The 13650-nt window shown below is 40.9% G+C and overlaps 1 protein-coding gene across 2 annotated transcripts in view; it reads right to left on the bottom strand.

Moving 5' to 3' along the window:
- Window positions 1-13650, bottom strand: part of UBA6 (ubiquitin like modifier activating enzyme 6) — a 370281-nt gene that overhangs the window by 189654 nt on the left and 166977 nt on the right. For both annotated transcript variants that reach the window (XM_029600749.1, XM_029600742.1), the window contains exon 12: window positions 13547-13623. In XM_029600749.1, coding sequence (XP_029456609.1) covers window positions 13547-13623 — 77 coding nt within the window. The remainder of the gene's footprint in view (window positions 1-13546; window positions 13624-13650) is intronic.

Raw genomic sequence — 13650 nt, 5'->3', positions numbered from 1 at the left:
ACTTCCCTAACAGTCATAGAGAAGTAAAGAAGAATTTTATAACACTTTGATTGTACAGAAATCAATGAGACAGAATCAAAGATTGGAATGCCCAAAGTGATATAGTGAAATTAAAAGGTCACAAGGAGCAATGTGTAGAGGCAGATGAAGAAATGGCAAAAATTTTGTATTATATACTTCAGGTCGGTGTTCACTAAAGATGCTGGGGAAAGACCATTGCTGATTTACAGGTCCGTAGATGGAAGTGGGGTAGAAGAAACTCCATTTACAGAAGAGAATGTATGAGAAGAGCTAGGAAACAAAGTGGACAAGGCCATGGGGCTGGATGAGGTACATCCCAGGATACTGAGGGAGCTCAGTATTTTGGGATGCTGAAAAATCTGTTTAATAAATTCCTGGAAATGGGAGTGATGCTGTGCGATTGGAGAACAGCAATTGTAGTCCTGCTTCACAAGGGTGATAGCAGAGAGGAAGCTGGAAACCACAGTCTGGTTAGCCTCATCTCAATGGTGAGAAAATTAATGGAGACTCTGTTAAAGAAAGAATAATTAATAATCCAGTGGATTGCTGGACCAGAGGCAGCATGGATTCACCAGGGAAATTTGTCACACAAATCAGATTCATTTTATTGATTGGGTAACTAGATAATTGGATCAAGGAGGAGCACTCAATTTGATTTACTTGGATATCAGCAAGATTTTGATACAGTCCCGCACAGGAAGCTTGTGAATAAAATGAGAAGCTTGGGAGTGGATTACAAACTGGTTGACTGACAGGAGACAGCATGTAATGGTAAATGGAACCTTTTCTGGAACCATGTTAAGTGGAGTCCCCAAGGGATCGCTTTTGGGTCCAGTTCTGTTCAATATTTTTGTAAGCGACATTGCGGAAGAGATAAAAGGTAAAGTTTGTCTATTTGCGGATGATACTAAGATCTGCAACAGAATGAAGGAGTAGAGAGACTGGAAAGTCATTTAAAGCTTGAAGAGTAGTTGCATTTCTTTGCATTGAAGCCCAGCTGCCAAATCTTCAAAGTCATGCATCTGGGATGTGGTAATCCAAAAGTTGCATGTGATGGGGGGTGAAAGACTAATGTGCATGGACTGAGAGAAGGACCTTTGGGTGATCATATCTGGCGATCTGAAGGCAGCGAAGCAATGTGACAAGGTGATAACTAAAGCTAGAAGAATGCTAGGCTGCACAGAGAGAGGATTAACCAGCAAGAAAGAAGTGATAATGCCTTTGTACAGGTCTTTGGTGAGGTCTCACCTAGAGTAATGTATTCCGTTCTGGAGCTTGTATATCAAAAAGGACAGACACAGGATGGAGGCAGTCCAGAGAAGGATGACCAAAATGGTGTGATGTCTATATCACAAGACTTATGAGGAGAGGCTGAAGGATCTGAATATGTATACCCTGGAAAAGAGGAGGTGCAGGTGAGAAATGATACAAACCTTCAGATACCTGAAAGGTTTTAATGCTGCATGAACTTCTACTGTTTCCTTTCCAATGGAAAAGGTTTGAACTAGGGGTCGTGAAATGAAACTCCAGAAGGGAAACAAATCTGTCAGGAAATACTTCATGGAGAGGGTGACAAGTGCCTGGAATGCCCTTCCAGAGGAGGTGGAGAGGATGAAAACAGTAAGCAAATTCAAGAGGGCATAGGATAAATACTGTAGATCCCTAGAGGTTAGAGGTTGGAAAGGAAGAAAAGGGGACTTGGGGTTAACCTGATTAAAGGTAACAACTGCCACATGGAATTGCAGTCACTACCTTTATTCGGAAGTCATGTGATTACTACCATTAACTGATTAGCCTTGATGCTTTTGGTGCAACTACAACATCCCTCTCCACTCCAATGGTGGGGGAGAATTGGATTTATATATTTTAATTATTTACTTCTCAGATTTTCTATACCACACAGACATCTGGTCAGAGCAATGTACAACAAAAATATACAATAAATCACATTAAAATAAAATATTACAATTTAAAACTGTCAATGCTGTTATTTAAAACAAACCACTTATTCCTATTATAAATTTGGAAAAAGCCATGCCTTCACTTTCTTTCTGAACAACAAATAGCTCCTCTCCAACCTAATATCCAAAAGGATGAATTCCAGAGCATCGGCCCATACACTGAGACCAAAAAGACCAAAAGGTCTCTTTCTTAATCAATTTAACCGCAGGCACTATAAAAAATGGACCATCTGCCCATCGTAAATTAACCTTTCAGGTGTATCTCTACACTTGACTGATTAAATAATCTACACCCTCATTACAATTTGCCTTATATATTAGGATTCAGATGACAGCTAATGCTGGCCCCGACTTTTATAGTCTGGGGTACTGATATGTCAACATTTAGGGAAAAAGCATAGGACTGCTTCTATAGCCAAGACCAAAAGCAAAGCATGTTCAAGCAGCATGTCTGACTGTAAATATTACTACCCTTAATCCTCCTGGCAATACGATAAGACCTTTACAACCTTTGCAGAATGCCACAGCTAGGGTTCTAAGCGGATGTACAAAGTTTGTTCATATCACACCAATATTAATTTCTTTGCAATGGTTACCAAAAAATACAGAATTCATTTTAAGTTCTTTGCCTTTTACACAAATTTATTAACGGTAATAATACACAATGGCTCAATGAGGAACTGCATCTTTATACCCCTCAGAGAAATTTAAGATAGTCTAATAAAGGTGTCTAACAGTGCAACAGTTTTCGTCATATAGCCCAATAGACTAAATGTCCGACCCAGCCATTGTATATTCATTCGTGTTCATTCTCCAGTTTTTTCTGTCCTTTGTTTCCTGGCTACTCTAGCCCCCAAGTTTATTCTCCATGTTATTTGTATCTGCGCCTCGGCCTTCTTGTTATATGGTTTTGTTAAATTAACCCCTAAGTTTGATGTAAACCGGCCTGATATGAAGCTTGTCATGAAGTTCGGTATAGAAAAATGTTAAATAAATAAATAAAGGTCTTTTGGTGGTACCCTCTGTACGCATAGCGCATCTTAGTGAGGTTAGGGAGAGAGTCATATGAATAGCAGGACCTAAATTATGGAATTCTCTACTGATTGAATTAAGGCTGCAAACAGATTTTATGATTTTTTTAAAAAATTTAAAAACGTGGCTTTTTAAAAAAACCCTTTGAGGGGATGGAATAATTTGATATAATTGTGGCAAGGATGTTTAATGAATTTTCTGAAGAATGAGGCACGCTTTATTTTATGTTTTTTATGTCTTTTAGATTTATTTCATACTGTTATCTTGTTATTATTTTGGTATTTATTTGTTTTTAAGATATTTATTGTAATTTTGGATTATGATTTCTTGATTTTGCTATTGTATTTATTGTAAACAGTTGTGTTTGAATGCGGAACAACGGTATATAAAAGCTTTAAAAAAATAAATAAGGTTTGGAGGTAACCAACACAGAGTGGCAGTTACTACTCTAAACAGAGACATAGGAGTGACCTGCATGGAGCAGCAGTTATTACTTTATGAAATTTACTGGGCATACTGGATGGACCATTTGATCTTTTTCTGTCACTGTTATGTTACTATGCATATGAGTCCTGGCCCGAGGAACCAGATCCAGGGTGGCCACTATCTACCTCGGAAGCTGAAGACCCTGAGGACATTCTGAAACAAATACCTGCAATCAAGTCAGAATCTTGGTAATTCTTCCCTGTGTCAAATTCCCAAGTTTGGTACTGAAGTGAATACCTAGTTATATTTTAAAGATTGGGAAAGAAGGAAACGGATTGCTTTTTGTGAAGTTCACTGCAAAGCCTAACTTTTCCATAATCTCTCTACCCTGGTCCAAGAAACTAGCATTCCTGAAAGACTTGGCCCTTATTAGACAATTGTCCAGGTATGGATGAGCCAAGATGTTCTCCTCGTGCAGAAAGGCCATGAAAACCACCAACAACTTGAAGGCCTGTGGCACAGTGGTGAGGCCAAATGGAAGGGCTCAAAACTGGAAATGTTTTTCCAAAACATAGAAGCAAAGAAAGATCCAGAGACTGTACACATCTTGCCTCACCACCATACAACTGAGCAAAAAGAATCTATGCAAAAGTGGGATATCTGAAGACATTTGACGACACCTGCCATATCTAGAATGCAGTAGTAAGAACTGTCCATTGGGACTACAAAATATGGGGATACCATCCCCAAGCAGCACTGGAACCACAGCTTGAAGTCTCTCTGAAGTGACTTGCACGGTAAATCTCTTGATGACCAATACACATGGGGACACCATAAAAACATCTGAAACAGGAGTGGCAAACTTCAGAAAACAAAATCCAGGACTCACTGGTCTGAAATAATGTGGATCCAATCCTGTTATCATCAAAGGCAACCACCTACCAGGACAAATCATATAGAAGCCAACTTTCATTAAGCCGGATAGGTATTTCCTAAAGACCTGGCACTGCCATTCCTCACATTCCTGGTTCCCTGGAAGGACTAAAAGATTTTCCTCTGCCATATATAATAGCATCCCTGAAACAACCTTGAATGCTACTGGCTACTGGGAGCCTCTAAGGTTTAGCTTCTCTAGAATTCTTGATCAATTTTCCCAGGTCTTCTTCAAACAATTACCTTCAAAAGGAATCTTGCTGAGACAGTTCTTAGAAGTTGTATCAGCAGCCTAGATACTGAATCTTAACAGTCTGCATATCACAACCAGAGGCTATTAACCTAGAGAAAATCCAAATAAGGCTACCCCCAATTCTAAGCAAGCCACCTACAAGCTGCTGCACCCAGTACAAAACTCTTCAGGCCACATATTCTCCACAGAGATTTAAAAGTACCAAACCAGAGTGATCACTCATGGGAACCACAAAAGTCCATCTCTGAGCTCAGGCAGCAGGGGATAAAGCTTACTGAAGGTTTTGACACTTCTGAAGCCTTCTTCCAGAGACTCCCAGTCCAATAAAACTATTCCTTCTACTGCCTTATGGAGATGCAAAGCCTTAGACAGTTTGCAGACTCCCTCAAGAATAAGATCATGCACAGGTACCTCCTCCAGCTCGGAATCATTTAGAGAGACAAAAACCTGAAAGATCACCTCATTCTTGAGAAGGAGGAGTCTTCTCTCTCAGAGGACAAATCCTTCTTCCAGAGGACTAAGTTCCTTCACTTCCTCCTCTGCCCTTGAATCCAGGGAAGACCTGGCCAATCTAGCACACATAGGTGCTGATCCCCCCAAAGAAGGAGGCCTTGAACAGGCCCTTGGCTATTTAGCCAAGAAAGCCTGGTGTAAAAATATTTAAAAATTGAGGATATAAACTCCCTTGGGAGAAGGAGATGACCCTGGGGGATTCCTGATCTGCCTCCTCTTCTGGACACAATACAGGAGGTCCCATCAGGCACAGCCGACGAAATTCAGGAGGCACCATGAGCGGGAATAAGCCGTAAGGTAAATCTAAGATAGCAACTGTTCCCACCATCACACTGACCTCTCAAAAAAAACAGAGGAAATTGAGGAATCTGCTCCCACAAGTTCCTCCGATGACAGCACTCTTTCTGCCTGCAGGCGAGGCGTCTTTTTGACCTGGCTCTCACAAATTCGCTCCACCACACAGTGTAGGAGACAGCTGCGCTGTTGATGTGCTGACTCCAGCTGCCACAACAGCAGCATCAGACACTCAGCAGTTCATGGTTTGGAGGGTGGTATCTTCGAAAGATATTAACAAAATAGGGAAGTTAAAGCATCCCAACAGCGAGGTTCCAATAAAGGCAAGAGTAGTCCAGGTGCCTTTAAGTAAAGAGCAAACTGAGTTAAAAGATGCCAAATTATCACTGTCAACTGCAAGAAAGTTTATATATACAAACATATCTTGAAATATCTGTATGGAGATGGCAGAAGTCTAAAAAATAAAACAGGAGACTTAGAATGTACAACACGGAAGAAGAGGTAGGCATACCTGGCATCTCAGAGACCTGGTAGGAAGATAACCAAAGGGACAGTACGATACCAGGGTACTAATTATATTACAATGATAGGGTAAATCAAATTGGTAGGGGGTGGCACTGCACGTTAGAGATGGCATAAAGTCAAAAATCTTGCAGGAAACTAAATACACTATGGAATCTGTATGAGTAGAAATTTCAGGTGTGATGGGAAAGTATATAGCAGTGTGGGGAGGCAGGGGGGAGCAGTTATACTACCATCCACCTGGCCAAAATGGACAGATAGATAATTAAATGCTAAAAGAAATTAGGGAAGCTAATAAATCTGGCACAACAATAATAGATGATTTCATGTACCCCAACACTGACTGGGCAAATGTCACATCAGGATAGTGTTTCAAGAGCAAATAAATGACTGCTTCATAGAGCAGCTGATCCAGGAGCTTTTTTTTAGACCTAATTCTTAGTGGAACATGGTATTTGGTGTGAGAATTAACAGTGAGGCTGCTTGATACAGTGATCATAATGCGATGAAATTTGACTTAACTGGAGGAAGGATATTAAGGAAAAACTGCTGTCTAGCATTTAACTTTCAAAAAGCAGATTAACAAAAAAAAAAAGAAAACTAAAAGATGCAGCTGCAAAGGTTAAGAGTTTACAACAGGCATAGACACTGTTTAAAAATACCATCTTGGAAGCCCAGACCAGATGTTTTCTATGCATTATAAAAGGAAGAGAAAAAGGGTAGATGACTACTGGCATGGTTAAAATTATTCCAAGTTGTTAAATCACAAGCAAATTGCGAGAAATTGGTGGAAGACCTTATGCAACTGGGAGACCAAGCATCCAAATGGCAGATGAAATTTAATGTGGAGATGTGCAGAGTCATATGCATAGGGAAAAGTAAACCAAACTGTGGTTACACAATGTTACGTTCCATATTAGGAGTCACTACCCAGGAAAAACAATCCAGGCATCATTGTGGACAATATGTCAAAATCCACTGTGCAGCGGCAGTCACAAAAGCAAATATTAGAAAAGGAATGGAGAATAAAATTAAGAATATCATACCACCTCAGCATTGCTCCATGGTGTGACTGCATCTAGAGTACTGTATGCAACTCTGGTTGACGCATCTCAAAAAGATAGTAAAATTGGAAAAGGTTCAGAGAAGGGTAACCAAAATGATAAAAGGAAATGGAACAGTTCCCTTATGAGGAAAGGCTGAAGAGGTTAAGGCTCTCCCGTTTGGAGAAGAGATGGCTGATGAGAGATATGATAGAAATCTATAAAATCATGAGTGGAGAGGAATGGGTAAAAGCGAATCAGTTGTTTACGTTTTCAAAAAATAGAAAAAAAGACTAGGGAACACTCCTTGACATTACTAATTAGCACTTTTAAAACAAATAAGAAAATACTTTTTCACTCAATGTACAATTAAGATCTGAAATTCTTTGCCAGATGACGTAGTAAAGGCAGTTAACAGATTAGTTTAAAAAAGAAGGTTTGGACAACTTCCTGGAGAAAATCCATAAACTTTAAGACTTGAAGTCACTGTTAATCCCTGGGTGTAAGCAGCATTGGATTTATTTGGGATCCTGCCAGGTATTTATGACTTGGACTGGCCACTACTGGAAACAGGATTCTGAGCTTGATGGATCCTTTGTTTGACCCAATATGGCAGTTCCTATGTTCACCATATAGCTGCAAAAGAGTATGCACAGAACAAGTCCCCTGAAAGAGTTAAGAGGATGCTGAAATCTGCACCACAGCCTGCTACCAAATACTGGGCTGAGACCCCCCAAATCAGACAGCCTGTCTAATCTGACCATGCATCCAACTCCAAAGAGATGCTGTTTGACTAACCCCCTACTGCTGCCAGAATATTTCTTTAAAATATTACCCGCCTTTCAACCATTCTAGGCAGGTTACAGCATTTATACTGAAGAATTAAGATGAAAAGAAGAGACAATGACTACATTGCAACAGACCATCCTAATACAAAACCAGCCTTACCAAGATTTATAGTTCGATAGTTATATAACATCAATAAATATAACCTAGTTGGATAAGATCAAAAACGGGAATAAAATAAAAAAAACAGGATGAAACCAGTGAAAAAATAAAATGAAAATAAAGATAAAAATAGAAGCAAAACAGCAAACTAAAACTCCCATAAAATTAATTTACTGTTAGGGCTGTTCCCGGATAAAGTTTGCTTTATTATTATCTGAACCATCTGCCATATGGTTGGAGATGCTCTGGAACTTATCTTCTCAAAAACCTAAGAGAATAAGAATGTTAACATTTTTTTCTAAAGGACTTCAAACATGAATCGACCCTTACAGTAGTAGCTTATTCTATAAAGTTGGACCAGCAACCATCAGAGTTCTCTCCCAGCTTTCACAGAGATGGAATGTACGAGCTGAAGGCATCCCCACGAAATTCTTTCCTGATAAATTGTAGATAACATGTTGGGACTTTTTTTTTTTTTCCAAAACACTATGGGGCGGATTTTCAGAGCCCTGCTCGCGTAAATCCGCCCAAAACCGGGCGGATTTACGCGAGCAGGGCCCTGCGCGCCGGGAAGCCTATTTTACATAGGCCTACCGGCGCGCGCAGAGCCCCGGGACTCGCGTAAGTCCCGGGGTTCTCCGAGTGGGGCGTGTCGGGGGGGCGGTCCCGGTCATCGCGGCGTTTTCGGGGCGTGTCGGCAGTGTTTTGGGGGCGGGTACGGGGCGTGGCTACGGCCCGGGCGGTCCGGGGGCGTGGCCGCGCCCTCCGTACCCGCCCCCAGGTCGCGGCCCGGCGCGCAGGAGGCCCGCTCGCGCGTGGGGATTTACTTCTCCCTCCGGGAGGCGTAAATCCCCGGAGAAAGGTAAGGGGGGGGGGTGTAGACTGGGCCGGGCGGGTGGGTTAGGTAGAGGAAGGGAGGGGAAGGTGAGGGGAGGGCGTTAGAGGATTCCCTCCGAGGCCGCTCCGATTTCGGAGCGGCCTTGGAGGGAATGGGGGTAGGCTGCGCGGCTCGGCGCGCGCCGGCTATACAAAATCCATAGCCTTGCGCGCGCCGATCCAGGTTTTTAGCAGATACGCGCGGCTCCGCGCGTATCTACTAAAATCCAGCGTACTTTTGTTTGCGCCTGGAGCGCAAACAAAAGTAGGCTATTCGCGCTCCTTTTAAAATCCGCCCCACAGTCTATTTGGTTAATAACCGTTTTATGGACTTCTCCTCCAGGAACTTGTCCAAACTTTTTTTAAACACAGCTATGCTAACTGCTTTAACCACATCCTCTAGCAATGAATTCCAGAGCTTAATTGTGCGTAGAATGAAAAAATTCTTATTTGATTTTAATTTTCTTACTAACTTTATGTAATGACCTCTAGTCTTTATATTTTTTGAGAGTAAATAACCAATTTACATTTACGTGTTCTATTCCACTCATGATTTTATAGACTTCTATCATATTTCCCCCCTCAGTTGTGTTTTCTCAAGCTAAACAGCCCTAACATCTTTAGCCTTTCCTCATTCCCGTTATTTTGACCATCTCCCTCTATACCTTTTCCAATGCAACTATTCCTTTTGGACCCTGGCGGCAGTATTTTCTACCACCTGCAATGCTGATAAAGTAGATGCTGGCAGCCTGATAGAGTATATGGCATTGCAATAATCTAGATTAATTAATATCATAGCCTGAAGAACTGTGCAAAAATAATCTAATGGAGGGAAGAAGCACTCAACTGTCATCTCAGAAGCAGCATTTTGTTTTGGACCCAGACTATCGTAGGGCACTACTCAAATGAAGGAAGGACAACTAGTCTCACCTCAGGAGCTGTCCCAACACAATTCCAATTCAGCCTACCAGGACTCAGTCTACAGCATGGGATGCACACCTGTACCACCTACTAGAGACAGAGAAAACTGGCAGGCAGAGGTCAGCACAGAAGCTTCTAAGGATGACATCAGTGAGCCCGTTTGTCTCCATCTGCTGGTCAGGATGCATAAGCAATTCATCTGAACTGGTCTGACTGGATGAAAAGGAAGCCTAGGTTTTTGACCTTTCGAAATAGGTATTTGTCCATTCACCTACACGAAATGAAGTTGGCACATCAATGGTCAAAGATTACCTCTATCTAAAATTAATGCGTTTCCAGTCATCTATTGTTTAATAGCTGAAATAGAGTGATACTTTGGCCAATGCATGTTGAATTGTTGTTACAAGAATATAAAACTGAATATCATCAGCACAGAGCTAATACCAGGCCCAGCTCATAGCTTGCAAATTGGTCTCAGATAGTTATTAAAAAGAACTTTGAGAACCCCAGTCCTCATACGGTACCAAGAAGCAGCTAACTAGCCCAATCTAACTTCTTGTACCCTGTCAGACATATATGATCAAAACCACTCCAGCACTGTATCCCTCATGCCTATCACATCCAATCTTGACAATAAAATAACATGACTGAGGGTGTCAAAGGCCGAGAGATGTCCAGAAAGGTCCATACATAATGAAGTAATGGTGTCAAACCCTCAGTGAAAAACATCAAGAAATGACAAAAATAAGGTCTCTATATTATAACGGGATTGGAAACCATTTTAGTGCCAGTCAAAATGACATTTAATATACTGCTTTATCATACTCTCTGTAACTTTAGATTAAAAAAAAAAGCATCTAAAGGATGAGATGCTTGATTCAAATTAGGTTTTTTTCAGTAAAAGCCAAATTTAATTGTGAAGGTACCTGTCCTTCAAATGAGAATCTTTGCCAAAGGTTCATCAGTTTCATTACAGTCTTCATAATAGTGACTGACCAAAGATTCAACGGACTGGATAAGGTAATTATTCTATTTAAATATTGAATAATCTCTGTACTAGCGATTTCGCTGAATTTTTCCCAACATTCAGGGATTTTGTCATCCCTTAGTATAGGGGTGGCCAACTCCAATCCTCAAGAGTCACAAACAGGCTAAGTTTTCAGGATATTCACAATGAATACTCATGAGATAGATTTGCATATAATGGAGGCAGTACATGCAAATCTTTCATGCATATTCTGTGTGAATATCCTGAAAACCTGGCCTTTTGTGGCTCTCAAGTGCTGGAGTTGGCCACCCCTGCCTTAGTGTATTTTATAAATACCACTTAATATAAATACCCAAAATATATAACATGAAACAAAAATCTATGACCTGTTATAGAATTAAATTCTGTGTGAGATCAGGTGTACCTTCATACGATGCTACTGGTAATATAGCTATCGTGTCTGTGAGCCATACCATTGGGCTTCATAAATCATTAGGTATCTGAGTCTCTTATCTCTTTGTGCTGATTACTGTCCACTTCCACTCTCAATGTTGAGAAATGCTGCTCTTGCCATGCATTTACATTTATTTAAGGAAGTATTGAGAGTGGAAGTGGACAGTAATCAGCACAAAGAGATAAGAGACTCAGATACCTAATGATTTATGAAGCCCAATGGTATGGCTCACAGACACGATAGCTATATTACCAATAGCATCGTATGAAGGTACACCTGATCTCACACAGAATTTCCTTCTATAACAGGTCATACATTTTCTTAGTGTATTTTGTGACACTAGTGGTGGGAAAACAGGCACAGCTGTTAGCAATTTTATCACTGAAGGCTGCAAATTGCTCACAGATAAAACTGGCATTGGCACTTGTCTTACATCTACTTTTAGGATCCTGCACAACTGACAGTCCAAAATAACAATTGTTTGACTTATTCCCTCCAGCATTCAAAATACAGCTGAGAAGACTTCTTATTCTCTCTACTTCTAGTTAATTCCATTTTTTGTGCCAAACTTTAATGGAAAAAGGCAGCCCCCCCCCCAAAAAAAAGGTGTGGGGGAAGAGAGTGGAAGTGGGAAGGGGAGTAGAGGAACATCTGAGGAGACACCTGTTCACAGAACCCCTTAGTGGGCTAGTTACTTACTCCACACCCCCCACCCCAGCTCAACCAGACCCCTCAAGGAACCTGGCCCAAGCTTGCTCCACTAGAGAAATACCTTTAAAAAAACCGTTGCCTAGGAGCCAGAATCTACGCAAGGAGGTGACAGGCTGAACTGTTGCACTGGCAACTGATCTACCAGCAGATGCTGAAGGCCGAGACCTGGTATCTGCTGCACCAATCCAGAACTGCCACTATCTGCTGAAGACAGAGAATACTGGCCTTTGCCCAACATCGCACCATTCTATACACTAAGTGATGATGTCACTGGAAAAATGTGTCCGTCTGCATCTACTAGTAGACTGTGTTTGGATTGGTCTCCCAAGATGATAAATTTCCTATTCATATACCACAATAAAGTCACAGATTGTGTCACACAGGGAACATTAACAGTTGTTCTATTATGTTTAACAGAATACAAGCTTATGCTTTTAATAGGCGATTCAGCAGTTCTTTCTTAAGAGCCCAAGAAGTGCCTTGCTGGATCCGATCAATGTCCAGTATAGCAGTTCTGGAATTTCTTGTTCTTAACCCTCCAGTGATGACTAATTACTGGAAGGATTCACGATCTATCTCAACCCTTAAGAATCTAAAAAATGTTCTTATACATTACAGGTTACCATGAAATTAACCATGATCCTCATCCATTCCCATTCCCATTCCTCCAACCCCACTCCCATTCCTCCAACTCTCCCTCATCCTCCTCCCCTCTCACCCTCCAACCCTCCACCCTCACCCTCCCCACCATCCTACCACCTGATCTAACCACATATATTCCCTGGCATCATGTGAATAATTAAAATGTAAATATAGTTATTGTGAATATAGTTAATGTGAATATACTTAAAATATGTGAACATGTAACCACCTTTCAAGTTGAATTAATTGCCTCAATGTTTCCTCCTCCTATAAATTTATTGTAAAGCCTGTTGCTATGTTATGTTACATTGTGAACCGAGGTGATGTTTTTAACGTGCCCCGGTATATAAAAAACCCTTAAATAAAAAAAATAAATAAAATCTTAAAAGGAACAAATTATCAGGGCTTGCAATGGATAATGAAAATCAACAGGATGCACGGACATGTAAGGGCATTTTTAGATATGGCACTTAAATATTTTAGAGGCTAGAAAGAAGCATTTCACCAATATTAGGTTTACTGAAGATTATAGGAAAGGGAGTTTAACTGATAACTATAAATAAAAGAATGCTGTCTATTTTCTTCTGTACCCACTTCCCTTTAATTTTCTGGATTACGCTACTGTAGTAATGCTCTAAGCAAAATAGTCATCTATTCTGGCATATTTTACATGCACTTAACAACTGCAAAGCAACAAGCACATCCAATCCAGAAGTGAAAGTATCAGGTAAGGTCCATATGCAATGCAAAGACACAGTTATCACATGAAATCAGACTCTAATCAACTTGTGCACTTGCCACAGCCCTCATGGACAGCTTCTCTTGTCTGCTTCATCAGGGGATGGAGCTCTGATGCATCACAAATGATTGGTAGCATTTGGACTCAGTGCTAAAACAGTATGATGTGTACAAATTTTGAACAGACAGCATGACAGGTAGTTGTCCGAGGGGATAAAAGTATAAAACACTTAAAATCTTAAGCTCCTTCCAGCAGAAGAGCAGCATTACCCAATGTTCGGCAGGCGGCCACGGCTTTCCTGGAATCGGTCCAGGCCTAGCATGGTAGCGTGAATTTGCAGAGGAACCTAAAATATAACGAACAACGCCTGATC

This window comes from Rhinatrema bivittatum, chromosome 1, assembly GCF_901001135.1.
Source record: "Rhinatrema bivittatum chromosome 1, aRhiBiv1.1, whole genome shotgun sequence".
Classification (NCBI taxonomy): domain Eukaryota; kingdom Metazoa; phylum Chordata; class Amphibia; order Gymnophiona; family Rhinatrematidae; genus Rhinatrema; species Rhinatrema bivittatum.
Note: the sequence above shows the minus strand (reverse complement) of the source record. Positions and strands in the feature narration are given on the sequence as shown.